Source organism: Pseudophryne corroboree (genome assembly GCF_028390025.1).
Source record: "Pseudophryne corroboree isolate aPseCor3 chromosome 3 unlocalized genomic scaffold, aPseCor3.hap2 SUPER_3_unloc_1, whole genome shotgun sequence".
Taxonomy (NCBI): domain Eukaryota; kingdom Metazoa; phylum Chordata; class Amphibia; order Anura; family Myobatrachidae; genus Pseudophryne; species Pseudophryne corroboree.
In genome coordinates, this window is record NW_026967493.1 from 512,523 (window position 1) to 534,765 (window position 22,243).

The 22,243-nt window shown below is 46.3% G+C and overlaps 1 protein-coding gene across 1 annotated transcript in view; it reads right to left on the reverse strand.

Moving 5' to 3' along the window:
* LOC134983092 (zinc finger protein 300-like) overlaps positions 1 to 22,243 on the reverse strand; it is a 73,812-nt gene that overhangs the window by 24,937 nt on the left and 26,632 nt on the right. Inside the window, exons 3-6 of the mRNA XM_063948789.1 lie at positions 13,938 to 14,125; positions 12,426 to 12,504; positions 12,103 to 12,200; positions 11,671 to 11,941 (exon numbers count right to left, since the gene is read on the reverse strand). Coding sequence (XP_063804859.1) covers positions 11,671 to 11,941; positions 12,103 to 12,200; positions 12,426 to 12,504; positions 13,938 to 14,093 — 604 coding nt within the window. The 5' untranslated portion in view covers positions 14,094 to 14,125. The remainder of the gene's footprint in view (positions 1 to 11,670; positions 11,942 to 12,102; positions 12,201 to 12,425; positions 12,505 to 13,937; positions 14,126 to 22,243) is intronic.

The following is a 22,243-nucleotide window of genomic DNA, read 5'->3' on the forward strand; positions in this document are numbered from 1 at the left end:
AAAAAATTTTTTAAATTCCAAATTTAAATTAATAGATCCTTCTCCTAATTTGTAACACATCTGGTCTAAAGAGAAATTTCTGCGCAGAAATAGAAATAGAAACAAAAGTGTACATGTGGTGAGTGAGTGTGTTGTATACAATTTTACAGGTTGAACCACAAGAAAAGTCGAGTACTCGTGAGGTACATGCGTGTAAGTGACGTACATGGTGGCTAGGGAGGCATCCCTGGTTAAATATACAATTTGAGCATTAGAGTGTAGCAGACCAGGAGGTCATACTGTAACAGACCAGGAGGTCATAGCAGACCAACAGGTTCAGGTACAGCAGACAAGGAAGTCCGCTATACAGTCCACAGGCACAACACCGAAAAGGGTTGGTGCAACACCCATATAGGCCATACAAGCTCTCGCTGAACGAATTCGCAGCCGCAATTTTCGATTCCATTGGTCTTTCCGTACATAAGCTTAGTTGCTTGTGTGCTGAACGATTGGACCGCACGTAATTGTGTACAGTAGTTAGTAATCTGACCTAGTACCATTAGAGTAAAGGGGTCACAAACGCTATTTGTACATTCTAACGTGATTTGTGTAATTTTTTATTTTTTCAAAAAGGGAAGTTCGCTGGTCACTCAGGAACTATCTGACAACCCCACCTTTACTGGAAAGGGTAGTGCTCTTCGGATCACACTCGCATTTTTCAAGTAAACAAAGGTTAATAGGTGCCCTGGGTCGAGTGCGCCAGCACCATATCGGTGTGAACAGGTCGCATTGGTCGGCGTGGGCGAGCGAGTGGGGTGCTCGGTAAACTTCACCGTCTGCCTATCGTGAATATTTTGGTTTTCTGTAAGGGTTCGCTGAAGACCCTGATATAGAGATCAGAGGTAGAGCAAGCAACACCTGCAGATTATGGGGGCCAGTTGTTCAGGAAGGGGGCGATCAACCTCGGTTCGGGTTGACTCTGTAAACCGACCAGTAGGATCGGCCAGATACGTAATGTGTGAGAAATATGGAAGTCACACAGAGGTTTTATGTGATGAATGGGAGAGAATGACGGTACATGACGGGGAGAAATTCCCAAGAGTAGGTAGCTTCAGCACAGAAGTGTTAACGAATTTAAGGAGAAGGATATGTCTCATTAAATCAACAAAGAGACGAATCAAACATTACGATTATTTGCAGTTGTGGCAGCAGGAAGGTGACATACAGAGAGGATTGGCTCAGGCGGCGGGATCTGGGTCGGTCAGGAAACTGATAGCCACGGCCCCACCGCCACCATATATAGCGGGAGAGAAGTTGATTGCGGAGAATGACGCACTAAGGTGTAACACACAAACACTTAGCAACTGTATAGATGTTAAAGATAATGTTAACCAATTAACCAACGCAAGTATTAACCCGTGCAAGTTGTACCCTGTTTTGAACTTTCCTCAGGAGTGTGATCAAGAAGACGAATCGGCAACAATTTCAGCGCTCTCTCTAGCAGCCACCATAGCAGAGACCACAGTAGGCACAGCTCCACCCACGAGATTAGTAACAAAGGCCCCTAGCGGAGGGATAGGTGAGGTCGTGTCTACAGGTAAGTACGGCACCATACACTATGCTGAAGCCATTTCACCACAGGCTGTAGAACCCACACAGAGTGATGTTGTTAGAGTTAATCCTGTTAGGGTAATAGCTGTTCCAAATGGGAAAACTGACACAACAGGGGTCACCCCTGTGAGGAACATTGCCATGTATAGCCCATTTTCCAGAATGGAATTAAGGACCATCGTGTCTGAATTCCCTGACCCTAGAAAAGATTTAGTTGCCAGTCAAAAATACATCAGAGACTTAGGTAACACTGTAGAGCCCAACAATAAAGACTGGCAGATATTGCTGAGAGCATGTTTACCCTCCAATGTTGACGCAACTCAATTTTTAGCTGATTGCGGATTAGATCAGGATGTACCTCTTACAGATGTGTACAACAAAGACAATGTAAAAAGAATAAACTTACAGTTAAAAGAATATTTCCCAGCGGTAGTCAGATGGAACAAGATATTCTCCATTAAACAGAAGGAGTCAGATACAGCTGCAGAGTATTTTCACAGAGCATTATCAGAAATGGCAAAATACACAGGCATAGAGGACATTAAAACAAACATAAACCATCGAGAAGTAGCAGTATCGGTACTGATGGATGGTTTAAAAGAATCATTAAAGACTAGGGTACAGACCACACAACCATGTTGGCGAGGTCTGTCTGTGGCTACTTTGAGAGAGGCTGCTATTGATCACGATAGGAACATCACCAGACACAGGGAACAACAAAGTGATAAGTTAATGGCCGTAAGTATACAGGCCCTGACCACAAGGCAGCCTTTGTTTGTATCACCAAACCCTGTGGGTAAGTCAACTGTGGTAACATGTTATTTTTGTCACAAACAGGGACACTTTGCACGAGACTGTAGATCAAGAAATCGACAAAAGTCTTACCAACCCCCTAGACAACGACACGACACACGACATTGGGATCAGGGTCCACAGAGACGGAGTTATGAGCCACATACAGGGGAAACAAAAAGATATCCCCCGAACAGAGACTGGCATGCCTCTGGTAGTTCCCAGCTATCTCCCTCACAAGTAGTTGCTGCCAGCGGGATTCAGGGAGGTCACCATACCCAATAGGGGTGTGGCCATACCTGTAATCTGCAGCCAGTAAAATTGATTGCAAGCCTTGGAAGTGAACCCGAAATTGCAATTAATGTAGCTGGTAAATCATTAAACTTTCTTGTAGACACAGGGGCGGCCAAGTCAGTGATAAATTCGACAGTGGGCATGAGAACCACTGGTAGGACAATTCCAGCCATGGGAGTAACAGGAGTAGTCCAGCACTACCCTGTTAGCAAACCAGCCGAGATTACAATAGGGCCTTTGCATACCAAGCATTCCTTTTTGCTGGCTGCATCGGCACCAACTAATCTCCTGGGAAGAGACTTACTGTGTAAAATGGGGTGCGTCATTTATTGTACTCCTGAAGGTGTATTCTTGGACATACCTGAGAATCACGCTCAGGAAGTGCGAGACATGTTAGACTCCCCATCAAAATTAATGTCGCATACCATTATGACAAATAGGAATCCATCCCAAGTAGAAGAAATGACATCTCAGATACCAGAGTCACTTTGGACAAAAGACGGACAGGACACTGGATTAATGGCAAACGTAGCTCCAGTAGTTGTACAAGTAAAAGATGGTAGGATAGCTCCAAAAATCCCACAGTACCCTCTGAAGCCAGAGGTGGAGTTAGGAGTTTATCCAGTAATAGAGCGCTTGCTACAACAGGGCATTCTGGTAAGAACGTCCAGCACTGCTAATAGTCCCATCTTCCCTGTGAAAAAGAGTGGGGGGAGGGGTTACCGGCTAGTGCAGGATCTAAGGGGGATTAACAAAATAGTTGAGAGTCAGTTCCCCGTAGTGCCAAATCCAGCTGTCATCCTAATGCAAATCCCTCCCACTGCCAAATTTTTCACTGTCATTGACCTCTGCTCCGCTTTCTTTTCGGTACCTCTGCACCCTGACAGTCAATATTTGTTCGCATTTACATACAGAGGAGTCCAATACACATGGACTCGATTACCACAAGGATTCATAGATAGCCCAAGTATATTTTCTCAGGCTTTGCACGATTGTTTACAGTCTTTCCAACCAGTGAGAGGATCAGTATTAATACAGTACGTGGATGATCTACTACTGTGTTCTGATTCATTGGAAGCATCCCTGAAGGATACGAAACAGCTCCTGTTTCATCTTTCAGACACAGGACACAAGGTTTCCAAAGACAAGTTGCAATTATGCCAAACTAAGGTAAAATATTTGGGACACTGTTTAACACAAGGACTGAGACACCTGACCGCTGATAGAATTCAAGCAATTAGAGACATGACTCTGCCACAAACCCAGCAACAGATCAGAACATTTTTAGGAATGTGTGGGTATTGCCGTAATTGGATCCCAGGGTTTTCCATTTTAGCGTTACCTTTGCAGGAAATGGTCTCCTCAAACAAACCTGATCGGATTTCGCATACAGACGAGTCTGAGGCAGCATTTGAGAGACTTAAACAGTGCCTAACGCAGGCACCAGCATTAGGTATGCCGGACTATGGGAAACCCTTTGAACTATACGGAACAGAAAGTGCTGGTTGCGCGGCAGGCGTACTAACCCAAAAGCACGGTGATGCCAGCAGGCCAGTAGCATATTACAGCGCTCAGCTAGACACGGTAGCGCGATCCCTCCCCACATGCTTGCGAAGCGTTGCTGCGATAGCATTGCTAGTAATGAAAAGCGAAGACGTCGTGCTAGGTCACAACCTCACAATTCATACACCGCATGCAGTGTCAGCCTTGTTAAATTCTGCCCAAACCAGGCACGTCTCATCAGCGCGGTTTACAAGATGGGAATTGGCACTAATGGCCCCCGTAAACATCACCATAAGGAGATGCAGTGCATTAAATCCTGCAACATATCTCCCAGGTGTGCCTGGTCAGGCACAAAGGGTGGAAGGTGAGAGTGATGGGGAAGGAGGATTTAATACAAAGGAAGATACACATGATTGTATGGAATATTTGACCCAAAATTTTACCGCAAGGCCTGACATCAGTGACAACCCACTGGAAGATGCAGAACTTACCTTCTACACGGACGGTAGTTGTCATAGACAGTCAGACTCGGGAGACTTGTGTACTGGATACGCAGTCGTAGATGACCAAGGCACCATAGAAGCGGAACCGCTAGGCCCACCTCACTCAGCCCAGGTTGCTGAACTGGTCGCCCTAACCAGAGCATGTGAATTGGCTAAGGGCAAATCAGCCAATATCTACACCGATTCTAGATACGCATTCGGGGTAGTCCATGATTTCGGAGCCCTATGGCGCCTCAGAAATTTCATGACGGCAGCTGGTACACCGGTAGCGCATGCAGCTCACATAAAAAGGCTTCTAACAGCGATACAGGAACCCGACAGAGTGGCTGTTATCAAATGTAAAGCACATACATATAGCCAGGACCCAGTATCACTTGGTAACAGCCGAGCAGACGAAGCTGCTAAGTTAGCAGCTGCTACCCCCAGACAGACAGACACAACACAACTGATGGTATTTAATACCATCAACACACAAAAGTTGTGTGAAATGCAGAATTTGTGTTCCACACAGGAAAAGGCAGTCTGGAAGGCAAAGGGATATGGCCAGGAGTCCTCAGGACTCTGGACGGATGGACATGGTAAACCAGTGGCCCCCAGAGCATATCTTCCATGTCTGGCTGAAGCAGCTCACGGGCTGACTCATCTAGGCAAGGAAGGGATGTGCAAATTGGTAAGAGCATATTGGTGCGCCCCAGGATTCTCCTCTCATGCGAGTAAAAGAGCAATGTCATGCCTTACCTGTTTGAAAAAGAATATTGGAAAGGCAATACCTACAGAACCATCCCATATCCCACCTGCCGGCGGCCCTTTCCAGGTAATACAGATTGACTTCATTCAATTACCCCCTTGTCGAAATTTGAAATATGTACTTGTTTGTATAGATGTTTTCTCAAATTGGGTCGAAGCATTTCCGGCGGCCACAAATACCGCTATGTTTACTGCTAAGAAAATTGTGCAGGAATTTGTATGTAGATATGGTATCCCTAGAATTATCGAAAGTGATAGGGGTACCCATTTTACAGGTGATGTCTTTCAAGGAATGTGTAAATTGATGGGAATTGATAGCAAGCTGCATACTCCATACCGTCCACAGGCGAGTGCGAAAGTGGAAAGAGTGAACAGCGCTATTAAAAATAAACTGAGTAAAGTGATGGCAGAGACAGGATTGACATGGCCAGAAGCTTTACCCATTGTACTGTACAGCATCAGAACCACTCCCAGGTCCCCTCTTAATCTGTCTCCCTTTGAAATCTTGTTTGGTCGACAACCGCATGTTAACCCTCAGGATGATTTGAAGTGTAACAATGAAGTAACTGTAAAATACTTGATTAACATGAGTAAACAGTTGAGGAATCAAAATGATAATCTGAAGTTAGTGATTCCTGATTTACCAGATAGTAATTGTCATGACATTGAACCTGGGGATTATGTAATGATACGGAATTTTCTACGCTCAGGTTGCCTTATTGACAGATGGGAAGGACCATACCAGGTCTTATTGACTAGCACTACAGCATTGAAGGTTGCTGAGAGAGAGACTTGGGTTCATTCGTCCCACTGTAAAAAGGTCGTTGATCCAGAGAAGTCCTGTGATAAGGAACAGACGGTAGAGGTTGTATCACTAGAGTGTCTGTTCCAGGAGGACTGAGGCGGCACCTGAGCATTGAAAATCACAAGACCAAAAGCAGTTGTCGATCCCCTGTTCCCTTTTATTGTTTTTCTCCAATTTCCCATCCCATCTCCCTCAATAATTTTTTCCCCCCTCTCATTTTTCTTCGTCTCCTCCTATAAGATGGACTTGCCCCAAGAGACTGTGATCCGGATTTTCCTGTTGACCATGATGTTGACCAGAGCAGTCTGTTCCGGCGAGAGTACCATGGAGGTCGAGAGAGGTTCTGGAATGGGTTCTGATGACAGAAATGGAGGCGTAGTTTTCCAAGAACAACTTAACCAACAAGTAAAGGCGAGTATCAGAAAACGATCCGATAGCATTGACCATAGAATGAATTGTGAAGGATTGTTAGCTGAAGAAAACTGTATCTGTCGGCTTTGTAACAATGTCATTGAGGATGGGTGCATAAAGAAATGCCAATCCAGTTTTAATATCCATATGGACCGGCATCCCTTGAGTGACTATCACTCTTTAGTGGGTAGTGTGTTAAATAAAACAGATTGTTGGGTATGCTCTCAAGTACCTCAAGGTCATAGCAAATCAGGGCTAGTACCATTTCCTTTAACGTTAGGGGAGGTACTTGAGTTAAATGGTGGGAGACCGGTGGACCGGAGGTTTAATATCTCCAGCCCTCCTAGTTTGAAGCTCCACCAATACCATGTGGATAGGTCCCTATTATGTTTCAACATCTCCAATCCCCGAAAACCGGGAAATTGGGAAGTGTCATGGAGTAACCACACCATGACCTTTTCGCATAGAGCAGATAGAATGCCTACAGATACAGAGCTTGTACGCCACATAGCCAGTAGAGGAAAATCTTTCCGGTATAGGTATACCTAGGAAATAGGATTACTAAAGTTGGAGAGGTATCACCAGGATACTGTGCACATATCGTACAACCTGATACGTGTACTAAGCAGATGGAAGAATTAGGGTTAGGAGATTTCACATGGAAGGTGTGTAATATGGTTATGTCCTACTCCGTCCCATATGTTCTCCCCGATGATGCATATTTCATATGCGGGAGAAAGGCGTACAAGTGGCTTGCCCCAAACTCTGAAGGATTGTGTTATATTGGAAAAGTACTGCCTGAAGTAATGACTGTATCACATGACAAAATGAAAGACATACACCGTGGTGCCCAAGCTCCTTATACTCACACCCATTACGAGCACGTTGTTAAAAGGCACCTGATAGAGAAGACAGAGCATCCGGCCTCTGATCTGATAAGTGAATCCACCGGGATTCAATTCTTAATCGCGTTAGATTTCACCCGCACCGCTAGAGGAGTGCTGAATTATAAATACATATCGGCGCTCGCAAATTTGTTAGATAATATCACTGAAATGTATGATGACACGTTTAGGTATACTGGAAGAGAACTTCAGGCTTACAAAACAGAACTGGTACAGCATAGAATGGTTCTCAATTACCTCACAGCAGTGACAGGCGGATATTGTGTCACACTGGCAACACAATACGGCGTGAAATGTTGCACATATATTACGAATAGCACCGAGGATCCGGTCGAGGTCATAGACCAAAAGATGGACGATATTCTCCAATTGAAGTGGGAATTTCGCAGGAGACACAATCTCACTCTTGCTGCTGTAGGTAATGAGCTGACTGGTTGGGTGTCATGGTTGAACCCGCGAAATTGGTTTTCTGGTTTAGGAGACTGGGCTCAAGGAGTCATAATGGATGTTGGGAAGTTTCTCCTATGTATCTTAGGTGTTGTCATATCGATTGGATTGATATTTAGATGCGGTCAGGCTTTAATGAAGTGCAATCATCGTACTAGGGTAATGAGTTTAAGGAGTGAGGAAACTGTAATTCCAATGGACTTGATTTATGACCCAAATGTAGAAACAATGATGTGATGAAAATGCGATTTCTACGGTCCGTTTCTTTCACCTGTTTTTCCGTTTTCTCCAAGGTAAAAAGACCCACTTGGACGAGGAATTTGATGAGCCGATATACAGACAACAGAGGGATTAAAGAAGAAGTTTTGACAACCTGATACACAGATTTTTGATGAACTATGCCATGGATCCCCAGTTTCCCTAGAAATTTTAAAATTACGCTAGCCCAACACTTTTGTAAATCTATGGACATTGACAGCTTTTGCTCGCACCTTATGGGCAAAAGCACAAAGAAGACTGCATTCAACAGACACCAAACAAGACCTCAATCGACGACTGTACATTTACCTGACATAGAATACCACCGCATTTACCGTAATTATGTCTTTTCTTCATTTCTACAACCCTCAGGTAATGACACACATAGTCGATAGGGAATACAGGCACAGATATCAGCAATCACATATCTCCCCCATTCATGTATCATCAACTAAAATGTGCTCCCCCATTTTGTTACAACCAAAGCCAAAAAGAGCTCGGTAAAGTTTGACAGCCCATCCACAGACCCGTACCACGGGATAAGAAGGAATTCACATGTATACTTCGCAATACCTCGAAGCTTGATTTAAAACACGTACGGCACGATGATACATGACCCCCAAGCACGGATTCATACACACATGCTTCTGCTATCTCACTAGGTCATACCCTTTTCCTACCATCTCCTCTCCTCCCTTACCCAACCATGTAAATGTATTAACCCCTAACATATATTTTTCTCTTTTTGAAATGTTTTCAGGAAGTGGCAGTTATTGTTGACTGCCAAAGGGTGGACTGTCAAAGTCAGAAAAATATCTCTATGCACACTACCATATTTGCACCTCACACAGGTCCGTGCTGCGCATGCGTACGCTCTCCCGTACGTGCGCATACTCACAGTCGCGGGCACCCGCAGGCGCATGGTATGCGTATTTACGGTAGAGTTTATGCGATCGTAGCGTGCGACTCAATCATTACATATTTTCACTATATAATGTATTTTGTAGATCATGGTCCCTTTGATAGATTCTGCAAGTTTGGTTAATATAGAATGTTCATGAACAGAGAAATCCCTCTTTGTTTGATACGAAGGGTCAGACAGGAGTAATACAGTGGTGTTTAGTATCCATCAGAAGAATATTTAATTAGAAATATTCCGGTGTTGGTTTGAAGCAGATCAATCGCTCGTGCGAATAGTTATGGACATAAGAAGTTTATGAACATTTACTTTATTTGCACTTTATTACCCATGCGGCGGGAAACCCAGTTTCCCTCCCACCTGAGCTGTTGGAAATAGTCACAGCCCACCTGTATGAATCAACCTATGACCTTTTGTTATAATGCGAAGCCGAATTCCTGTGTCCAATGAACAATAAGATTGTAGGGACCATTGAATTGCATTGTGTGTGGGGCATAAATAGGCAGGCCGACCATATCCAGTTCACTCTCTTCAACGGTTCTCATTGCTGATAATCGGGAGCTGGATATCGAGGCGCATGCGATCGTTTCCCCTTGTGCGTAAGTGTTTCTCCGCAACTATATTGATCTTCTTGTTATTGTGGGCCAATCTCTCTCAATTTCTCTCTCTCCTTCTCTTTCTCACTCATTTTCCCTTAAATTGTATTGTATTGTATTTCCTGTGTAGTTATCTGGTTAGGTAGTCTATGTTATATTGTAGTGTATGCTTTGTACTGTGATTCTTTTGCAAGTATAATAGTCATAATACATATAATAGGTTTTGGACCCTAAGCCCAGGTATCTGTGTATTTCTTATAGTGTTAAGTATTCCCTGAGCGTCGGTGACGCTCAAGCAGCTTTGTAGTTAATCAGGTTACACCAGGTTGCACTTACACTCTGTCACCACACTAAGGTTTACTGTATATTTCGTTGTTAAAGGTATAGATATAAAGGTTTAACGTTATAAGCGTCTGCACCGCTGGTGATCTCCTCGTGTTCCCGAGCGTCCGCTACGCTATAGCGAATCATTACGTTAGTCGGCAGCCAATAGCGTGCCTGCCTGTGATCTCTGGGCCGTAAGCGAACTTGACGCTTGAGCGTCTCGACTACGGTTGAGCGATCGTTACGCAACTTGCGTACCCTTACGGTACTTCTTACGTAGATAGCGTACAGTGTTCTTAGACCTCTTAAAGTGTTTTATATACGATAAATATTTAGCTTTATCAAGGGAGAGAGAGATATGCAGCTCCAGGGTGGGAACATTTACTCTAAATGGCGCCCTGGGGCTGGGGGAGGGGCTACAGGTCAAAGCCTTATCCCCCTGCTGGACTTCACCACTGGGTACTGTGGGCTGTATAATAAACGGTTTTCAATAAAACGGACCTGTGCCCTTGCCCTGGTGGTCTAGTGGGGTCTCTGTACTGCCACAGTGTCCACGCCAGAGCGCGCGGCCCGCTTCCCACCGGCTGCGCCGCGATTTCCAGCGGGTCCCGCCTGGAGGACGCTCTTACCTCCTCCCTTTGTGTGGCCACGCGATCCAGGCAGCGGTGGTGTGTGTGTGCCTGACGAAGAAGAACCGTAGTTTCCGCTGTATGTACCCGGCAACCAGGGCGCTGGAGTATACAGCACCGCTGGGGGAGGTGATGGAGCTGCAGCAGGAGATGTCTGACTGACGTCTCACACTGACAGTGTCACTGCTGCAGCCCTTGAAGTTTTCATTTTTCACTTAGAAAAGCTCTTCTGAGGGCTGCTGGAGCAGACCACGTGTTGTATGCATGCACTGCATGACACCGACTACAAAAGTGAGATCCTACTCTACACCCCAATGTCATTCCCTGTGGAGCCCAGTGTACCCCGCAGCAGAAATATGCACATTTTTTTTTGCCTTTTTGTGGCCTAGGAACCTTCTCTGTTAGGCTCCTGGACTGCACATGCGCCCACTTCTGAAACTCTGCCTAATGCATCATGTATTTGTCGTCTTTGCTCTGTGTCTGAATAACCCATGGCTGTATTGGGGCACTGGAAATCTCCGATGACTTCTGTATCGCCCTCACCTAGTGGCGGCCCTAGGCACGCACCTAGCGGCAAATTCAGCACGGACTACATCTGTGCGCCTCATTCCAGTATTTGTGGCCAGTAAAAACAGCATTACATTCTATCCAATAGTGTACTGCACTGGAAAACCTGATGGCAAGACATCTGAGCTGTCACTTGAGTCAGGAGAGGCCCCAGAGATCCAGGTCTATAATGTTCCCTGACTCACTGATCCAAAGACGAATCCTCCAAAGTGAGAAACACTGGAGGGGAGAAAATTAATCACCTTAGAACGCGCAGTACAGCCACGTCAGCCGTGATATGACAGATTCAACTAGCAACTGCGTCTGATCTGCATCACTATCCTAGTTGCATCTCCCCATGAAATCAGGATAAATTCTGGGTCAAAGTGATTATTACTCACCTGTGCTGATATCTGTAGGGATTTCCTCCTCCTTACACTGCTGATCACCCCTCACATTCATCTCTTCTTCTCCCTCTGTATCTTCTGCCTGTATATTAGGAACATACGTCTCTTCTTCTCTCCCTGTATCTTCTGCTTCATACTCAGTCACATACGGCTCTTCTTCCTCTGGATATTCTTCTCCCTCTGTATCTTCTGCCTTCATATCAGTCACACACATGTTTTCTTCTCCCTCTAAATTTTCTGCCTTTATATCAGGCAAACCTTCAGCCTAAATAACCCACAAAACAATAAAATAACAAATTAATAAAGTCTGATGAAATTTATCGAAATAAAAACAAAAGAAAATCAAAGAATAAGACCCACACAGCTTCTCTACAGATCATAAAAGTTACTTTGGTATATTGGAGAGACAAAATTAATTTCACCTACCTGATCCTCCTGTGGGATACTCCGATTCTCCTCTGTACGATCCTGGGAATACAGAGGACGGGAACATCTCTCTGGGGTATTCCTGTTACTGGCCCCATCTGTAGGAGACACACAGTGACTGAGTACACATATTATATTATATATATATATATATATATATATATATATATATACACACACACATATATATATATATACACACACACGTATATATACACACACACACACACACATATATATATATAGGATTATCAGATGACGTGTATCTAGGTGGCCCCCCACACCTGCTCCCCTAATTACACTACATGAAAGTCTCCTTTTACCCAGTGATGTGAGGGGCCGGTGATTCTCCATCATCACGTCCTTGTACAGACCCCTGTGTTCCTTTATGTACTCCCACTCCTGCATGGAGAGATAGACATTGACATCCTCACATCTTGTAGGAACCTGATACACACAATTATACAGTTATCACCCAGACACATCCCCTGGTGTTACTGTATAATATCCCATTCCCAGCAGTCACCTCTCCAGACACCCCCCCCGGTGTTACTGTATAATGGTCCCATTCCCAGCAGTCACCTCTCCAGTCACATCCCTCAGTGTTACTGTATAATGCCCCATTCCCAGCAGTCACCTTTTCAGTCACATCCCCTAGTGTTACTGTATAATGTCCCATTATAATGTCCCATTCCCAGCAGTCACCTCTCCTGACACATCCCCTGGTGTTACTGTATAATGTCCCATTCCCAGCAGTCACCTTTTCAGTCACATCCCCTAGTGTTACTGTATAATGTCCCATTATAATGTCCCATTCCCAGCAGTCACCTCTCCAGACACATCCCCTGGTGTTACTGTATAATGTCCCATTCCCAGCAGTCACCTCTCCAGTCATCACCCAGACACAGCCCCTGGTGTTACTGTATAATGTCCCATTCCCAGCAGTCACCTCTCCAGACACATCCCCTGGTGTTACTGTATAATGTCCCATTCCCAGTAGTCACCTCTCCAGTCATCACCCAGACACATCCCCCGGTGTTACTGTATAATGCCCCATTCCCAGCAGTCACCTCTCCAGTCACATTCCCTAGTGTTACTGTATAATATCCCATTCCCAGCAGTCACCTCTCCAGACACATCCCCCGGTGTTACTGTATAATGGTCCCATTGCCAGCAGTCACCTCTCCAGTCACATCCCTCAGTGTTACTGTATAATGCCCCATTCCCAGCAGTCACCTTTTCAGTCACATCCCCTAGTGTTACTGTATAATGTCCCATTATAATGTCCCATTCCCAGCAGTCACCTCTCCTGACACATCCCCTGGTGTTACTGTATAATGTCCCATTCCCAGCAGTCACCTTTTCAGTCACATCCCCTAGTGTTACTGTATAATGTCCCATTATAATGTCCCATTCCCAGCAGTCACCTCTCCAGACACATCCCCTGGTGTTACTGTATAATGTCCCATTCCCAGCAGTCACCTCTCCAGTCATCACCCAGACACATCCCCTGGTGTTACTGTATAATGTCCCATTCCCAGCAGTCACCTCTCCAGACACATCCCCTGGTGTTACTGTATAATGTCCCATTCCCAGTAGTCACCTCTCCAGTCATCACCCAGACACATCCCCCGGTGTTACTGTATAATGCCCCATTCCCAGCAGTCACCTCTCCAGTCACATTCCCTAGTGTTACTGTATAATATCCCATTCCCAGCAGTCACCTCTCCAGACACATCCCCCGGTGTTACTGTATAATGGTCCCATTCCCAGCAGTCACCTCTCCAGACACATCCACTGGTGTCACAGTAGAATGTCCCATTCCCAGCAGTCACCTCTCCAGTCAGCAGCTGAATGATCTTGTTGGTGAGTTCCAGGATCTTCTGGTCATTGTGCCTCTCACGTATGAGTGAGGTGGAGGCACCATGATGGGGCTCTGGGTCCAGCTCAGTCTTCCTGACACATGGGGATGGCTGCTGGTTATCACACATTTACCAGACGTTTCCTTCACTACTGTAAAATTCTGCGTAATGAGAGACAAAAAACAGCTAAATTAAACTGCATCTGTATAGAACTGTGGGCCTAATTCAGACCCGATCGCAACAGCAACACTTTTTCTCCAATGGGCAAAACCATGTGCAGTGCAGTTGGGGCAGATGTAACATGTGCAGAGAGAATTAGATTTGGGATGTGGTGTGTTCAAACTGAAATTGCACTGTAAAAAAAACAAAATCCAGCCAGTATTTACCCTGCGCAGAAACAATATAACCCACCCAAATCTAACTCTCTCTGCACATGTTACATCTGCCCCACCTGCAGTGTACATGGTTTTGCCCATTAGAGAAAGATTTTTGCTTTTGTGAACAGGTCTGAATTAGGCCCTGTGTTTTAAGAGTTACGTGTTCATAAAGTACAAAAAAAATAAGAATTTACTCACCGGTAATTCTATTTCTCGTAGTCCGTAGTGGATGCTGGGGTCTCCGTAAGGACCATGGGGAATAGACGGGCTCCGCAGGAGACTGGGCACACTATAAGAAAGATTTGGTACTATCTGGTGTGCACTGGCTCCTCCCTCTATGCCCCTCCTCCAGACCTCAGTTAGGATACTGTGCCCGGAAGAGCTGACACAATAAGGAAGGATTTTGAATCCCGGGTAAGACTCATACCAGCCACACCAATCACACCGTATAACTCGTGATACTATACCCAGTTAACAGTATGAACTATAACTGAGCCTCTTCAACAGATGGCTCAACAATAACCCTTTAGTTAGGCAATAACTGTATACAAGTATTGCAGACAATCCGCACTTGGGATGGGCGCCCAGCATCCACTACGGACTACGAGAAATAGAATTACCGGTGAGTAAATTCTTATTTTCTCTAACGTCCTAGTGGATGCTGGGGACTCCGTAAGGACCATGGGGATTATACCAAAGCTCCCAAACGGGCGGGAGAGTGCGGATGACTCTGCAGCACCGAATGAGAGAACTCCAGGTCCTCCTCAGCCAGGGTATCAAATTTATAGAATTTTGCAAACGTGTTTGCCCCTGACCAAGTAGCAGCTCGGCAAAGTTGTAAAGCCGAGACCCCTCGGGCAGCCGCCCAAGATGAGCCCACTTTCCTCGTGGAATGGGCTTTCACATTTTTAGGCTGCGGTAGTCCCACCGCAGAATGCGCCAGCTGAATTGTGCTACAAATCCAGCGAGCAATAGTCTGCTTAGAAGCAGGAGCACCCATCTTGTTGGGTGCATACAGGATAAAAAGCGAGTCAGTTTTCCCGACTCCAGCCGTCCTGGAAACATAAATTTTCAAGGCCCTGACTACGTCCAGTAACTTGGAATCCTCCAAGTCCCTAGTAGCCGCAGGCACCACAATAGGTTGGTTCAAGTGAAAAGCTGATACCACCTTAGGGAGAAACTGGGGACGAGTCCTCAATTCTGCCCTATCCATATGGAAAATCAGATAAGGGCTTTTACATGACAAAGCCGCCAATTCTGACACACGCCTGGCCGAAGCCAAGGCCAATAACATAACCACTTTCCACGTGAGATATTTCAGATCCACAGTTTTAAGTGTTTCAAACCAATGTGATTTTAGGAAACTCAACACCACATTGAGATCCCAAGGTGCCACAGGAGGCACAAAAGGGGGCTGAATATGAAGCACTCCCTTTACAAAAGTCTGAACTTCAGGCAGTGAAGCCAGTTCTTTCTGGAAGAAAATCGACAGAGCCGAAATCTGGACCTTAATGGAACCCAATTTTAGGCCCATAGTCACTCCTGACTGTAGGAAATGCAGAAAACGACCCAGCTGAAATTCCTCTGTTGGGGCCTTCCTGGCCTCACACCATGCAACATATTTTCGCCAAATACGGTGATAATGGTTTGCGGTTACTTCTTTCCTGGCTTTTATCAGCGTAGGAATGACTTCCTCCGGAATGCCCTTTTCCTTTAGGATCCGGAATTCAACCGCCATGCCGTCAAACGCAGCCGCGGTAAGTCTTGGAACAGACAGGGCCCCTGCTGTAGCAGATCCCGTCTGAGCGGTAGAGGCCATGGCTCCTCTGATATCATTTCTTGAAGTTCTGGGTACCAAGTTCTTCTTGGCCAATCCGAAACCACGAGTATCGTTCTTACTCCTCACCTTCTTATTATTCTCAATACCTTTGGTATGAGAGGCAGAGGAGGGAACACATAAACCGACTGGTACACCCACGGTGTCACTAGCGCGTCCACAGCTATCGCCTGAGGGTCCCTTGACCTGGCGCAATATCTCTCTAGTTTTTTGTTTAGGCGGGACGCCATCATGTCCACCTGTGGCCTTTCCCAACGGTTTACTAACAGTAGGAAGACTTCTGGATGAAGTCCCCACTCTCCCGGGTGTAGGTCGTGTCTGCTGAGGAAGTCTGCTTCCCAGTTGTCCACTCCCGGAATGAACACTGCTGACAGTGCTATTACGTGATTTTCCGCCCATCGGAGAATCCTTCTGGCTTCTGCCATCGCCATCCTGCTTTTTGTGCCGCCCTGTCGGTTTACATGGGCGACTGCCGTGATGTTGTCTGACTGGATCAGTACCGGCTGGTTTTGAAGCAGGGGTTTTGCCTGACTTAGGGCATTGTAAATGGCCCTTAGTTCCAGAATATTTATGTGCAGGGAAGTCTCCTGACTTGACCATAGTCCTTGGAAGTTTCTTCCCTGTGTGACTGCTCCCCAGCCTCGAAGGCTGGCATCCGTGGTCAGCAGGACCCAGTCCGGTATGCAGAATCTGCAGCCCTCTAGAAGATGAGCACTCTGCAGCCACCACAGTAGAGACACCCTGGTCCTTGGAGACAGGGTTATCAGTTGATGCATCTGAAGATGCGATCCCGACCACTTGTCCAAGAGGTCCCACTGGAAGGTCCTTGCATGGAACCTGCCGTATGGAATTGCTTCGTATGAAGCCACCATTTTTCCCAGGACTCGTGTGCAGTGATGCACCGATACCAGTTTTGGTTTTAGGAGGTCTCTGACTAGAGATGACAGCTCCTTGGCTTTCTCCTGCGGGAGAAACACTTTTTTCTGTTCTGTGTCCAGAACCATCCCCAGGAACAGTAAGCGTGTGGAAGGAACCAGTTGTGACTTTGGAATGTTTTGAATCCAGCCATGCTGTTGTAGCACATCCCGAGATAGTGCTACTCTGACCAGTAACTGCTCCCTGGTCCTCGCCTTTATAAGGAGATCGTCCAAGTACGGGATAATTAAAACTCCCTTTTTTCGAAGGAGTATCATCATTTCTGCTATTACCTTGGTAAACACCTTCGGTGCCGTGGACAGTCCAAACGGTAGTGTCTGGAATTGGTAATGGCAATCCTGTACCACAAATCTGAGGTACTCCTGGTGAGGAAGGTAAATGGGGACATGCAGGTAAGCATCCTTGATGTCCAGAGATACCATGTAATCCCCCTCGTCCAGGCTTGCAATAACCGCCCTGAGCGATTCCATCTTGAACTTGAATTTTGTTATGTATGTGTTCAAAGATTTCAAATTTAAATTGGGTCTCACCGAACCGTCCGGTTTCGGTACCACAAACAGTGTGGAATAGTAACCCCGTCCTTGTTGAAGTAGGGGTACCTTGACTATCACCTGCTGGGAATACAGCTTGTGAATGGCCTCTAGCACAGCCTCCCTGCCCGAGGGAGTTGTCGGTAAGGCCGATTTGAGGAAACGGCGGGGGGGAAACGCCTCGAATTCCAGCTTGTACCCCTGAGATACTACTTGAAGGATCCAGGGATCCACCCGTGAGCGAACCCACTGATCGCTGAAATTTTTGAGGCGGCCCCCCACCGTACCTGGCTCCGCCTGTGGAGCCCCACCGTCATGCGGCGGATTTGGAAGAAGCGGGGGAGGACTTTTGGTCCTGGGAACCTGCTGTGTGTTGCAGCTTTTTCCCCCTTCCTCTGCCTCTAGACAGAAAGGACCCGCCTTTTCCCCGCCTGTTTTTCTGGGGTCGAAAGGACTGTACCTGGTAATACGGCGCTTTCTTAGGCTGTGAGGGGACATGGGGCAAAAATGCTGACTTCCCAGCTGTAGCTGTGGAAACAAGGTCTGAGAGACCGTCCCCAAATAACTCCTCACCCTTATAAAGGCAAAACTTCCATGTGCCTTTTAGAATCTGCATCTCCTGTCTACTGCCGAGTCCATAACCCTCTCCTAGCAGAAATGGACAATGCACTTATTCTAGATGCCAGCCGGCAGATCTCCCTCTGTGCATCTCTCATGTATAAGACTGAGTCTTTTATATGCTCTACGGTTAGCAATATAGTGTCCCTGTCTAGGGTGTCAATCTTTTCCGACAGGGAATCTGACCAAGCAGCAGCAGCACTGCACATCCACGCTGAAGCAATAGCTGGTCTCAGTATAACACCAGTGTGTGTATATATAGACTTTAGGATAGCCTCCTGCTTTCTATCAGCAGGTTCCTTTAGGGCGGCCGTATCCGGAGACGGTAGTGCCACCTTTTTAGACAAATGTGTGAGCGCTTTATCCACCCTAGGGGGAGTTTCCCAACGTGACCTATCCTCTGTCGAGAAAGGGAACGCCATTAGTAATTTTTTTGATATCACCAATTTTTTATCGGGGAAAGCCCACGCTTCTTCACACACTTCATTTAATTCTTCAGATGGGGGAAAAACTATAGGTAGTTTTTTCTCCCCAAACATAATACCCTTTTTTGCGGTACCTGGGTTTATATCAGAAAGGTGTAACACCTCTTTCATTGCCTCAATCATGCAACGAACGGCCCTAGTGGACATTAAATTTGACTCATCGTCGTCGACACTGGTATCAGTATCCGTGTCGACATCTGTGTCTGCCATCTGAGGTAGTGGGCGTTTCAGAGCCCCTGATGGCCTTTGAAATGTCTGGGCAGGCACGAGCTGAGAAGCCGGCTGTCCCGCATTTGGCATGTCGTCAAATTTTTTATGTAAGGAGTCGACACTTGCACGTAATTCCTTCCATAAATCCATCCACTCAGGTGTCTGCCCCGCAGGGGGTGACATCACATGTATAGGCATCTGCTCCGCCTCCACATAAGCCTCCTCATCAAACATGTCGACACAGCCGTACCGACACACCGCACACACACAGGGAATGCTCTTAAGGGAGACAGGACCCCACAAAAGCCCTTTGGGGAGACAGAGAGAGAGTATGCCAGCACACACCAGAGCGCTATAATAATGCAGGGACTAACTGAATTATGACCCTTTATAGCTGCTTATAGTATTAAACTGCGCCTAAATTTAGTGCCCCCCTCTCTTTTTTACCCTTTCTGTAGTGTAGACTGCAGGGGAGAGTCAGGGAGCTTCCTTCCAGCGGAACTGTGAGGGAAAAATGGCGCTCGTGTGCTGAGGAAGATGGCCCCACCCCTTTTTCGGCTGACTTTTCTCCCGCTTTTTTCTGCATTCTGGCAGGGGTAATTACCACATATATAGCCTCTGGGGCTATATATTGTGGTTATTTTGCCAGCCAAGGTGTTTTTATTGCTGCTCAGGGCGCCCCCCCCCCCCCCTGCGCCCTGCACCCTCAGTGACCGGAGTGTGAAGTGTGTATGAGGAGCAATGGCGCACAGCTGCGGTGCTGTGCGCTACCTTGGTGAAGACTGAAGTCTTCTGCCGCCGATTTTCCGGACCATCTTCATGCTTCTGGCTCTGTAAGGGGGACGGCGGCGCGGCTCCGGGAACGAACACCAAGGACGGGTCCTGCGGTCGATCCCTCTGGAGCTAATGGTGTCCAGTAGCCTAAGAAGCCCAAGCTAGCTGCAAGCAGGTAGGTTCGCTTCTTCTCCCCTTAGTCCCTCGTTGCAGTGAGCCTGTTGCCAGCAGGTCTCACTGTAAAATAAAAAACCTAATTTAAACTTTCTTTCTAGAAGCTCAGGAGAGCCCCTAGTGTGCATCCAGCTCGGCCGGGCACAGAGATCTAACTGAGGTCTGGAGGAGGGGCATAGAGGGAGGAGCCAGTGCACACCAGATAGTGCCAAATCTTTCTTATAGTGTGCCCAGTCTCCTGCGGAGCCCGTCTATTCCCCATGGTCCTTACGGAGTCCCCAGCATCCACTAGGACGTTAGAGAAAAAAAAGGGGTTCATTTTACAATGACAAGCCCAATACTATATGTTTCAGTTTCCAACATATTGTAAATTGGGAAGCATATACAGTGGGGCAAAAAAAGTATTTGGACAACCCCTGATTGTGCAAGTTGACCCACTTAAAAAGATAAGAGGTCTGTAATTTCCATCATAGGTACACTTCAACTGTGAGAGACAATCTAAAAAAAAAAAAAAAACCAAGTAAATCACATTGTATGATTTTTTTTTACACAATTTATTTGTATATTCTTGCGGAAAATAAATATTTGGACAATCAAATAGTTTAAAGGTCCATACACATTAGACGATGTCGCTCTTTGAGCGACATCGTCTGTTGTTTCCCCCTCCCGGCCCGGCGGCGACCGACTTTACACACTGAGCGATATGACCGCTCATATCGCTCAGTGACGTCACGCCCCCGCCAGCCCTGCATGAAGGTCGTGGACTACAGTCCACATCCTTCATGCATGCCCTACCGACAGCGACGATCGTTGCCGACCCACGGGGCCGCGCATCGGTCGTCGATGGCGGCATACACACTTGACGATAAAATGAGCGATGTCGCTCAAGGAGGGGGAAAAGGAGCGGTATTGGGTTGAGGTCTGGAGACTGGCTAGGCCACTCCAGAACCTTGAAATGCTTCTTACGGAGCCACTCCTTAGTTGCCCGGGCGGTGTGTTTGGGGTCATTGTCATGCTGGAAGACCCAGCCACGTTCCATCTTCAATGCTCTTACTGAGGGAAGGAGGTTTTTGACCAAATCTCACGATACATGGCCCCATTCATCCTCTCCTTAATATGGATCAGTCATCCTGTCCCCTTTTGCAGAAAAGCAGCCCCAGAGCATGATGTTTCTACTCCCCATGCTTCACAGTGGGTATGGTGTTCGTGGGATGCCATTCACCATTCTTCTGCCTCCAAACACAGCGAGTGGAGTTTATACCAAAAAGTTAGATTTTGCTCTCATATAACCACATTACATTCTCCCAATCCTCCTCTGGATCATCCATATGGTCACTGGCAAACTTTAGACAGGCCTGGACATGTGCTGGCTTAAGCATGGGGACCTTTCGGGCGCTGCAGGATTTCAATCCATGACGACGTAGAGTGTTACTAATGGTAACCTTTCTGACTGTTGTCCCAGCTCTCTTGATGTCATTGACCAGGTCCCCCCATGTAGTTCTGGGCTGATTCCTCACCATTCTCAAGATCATTGATACCCCCACACGAAGTGAGATCTTGCATGGAGCCCCAGGTCGAGGGAGATTGTCAGTCTTGTATTTCTTTCATTTTTTAATAATTGCGCTAACAGTTGATCTCTTCTCACCAAGCTGCTTGCCTATTGTCGAGTAGCTCTACAATTTTGTCCCTGGTGTCCTTAGACAGCTCTCTGGTCTTGGCCATGGTGGAGAGGTAGCAGTCTGACCGTTTGAGGGTGTGGACAGGTGTCTTTTATACAGATAACCAGTTCATACAGGTGCCATTAATACAGGTAACGAGTGGAGGATAGGATAGAAGAGCAGGTCTATGAGAACCAGAAATCTTGCTGCTTGGTAGGTGTCCAAATATTTATTTTCCACAAGAATATACAAGTATATTGTTTAAAAATCATACAATGTGATTTCCTGTTTGTTTTTTCCAGATTCTGTCTCTCACAGTTGAAGTGTACCTATGATGGAAATTACTGACCTCTCTCATCTTTTTAAGTGGGTCAACTTGCACAATCAGTGGCTGTCCAAATACTTTTTTTTGCCCCACTGTAGCAACTCTTCTGCAGCTCCTGCCATAAATAACACATTGTGAGAAATGTAATATGTTCCATCCATGTATAATGCATAAAGACTGTGGGACAGATCCTATTACAGATGGGTCCATGTTTATCTTGACCTTTAATATGATTAACTGAGACTGGGCAGTCAGACTTAATCCCCTGCTGTATTGTTCTCTGTATTGTATTGCAGCTGAGAACAATAGATGAATGGTTTATGTTAATAAACCATGTTGTGCCTAGGCGCAGCAA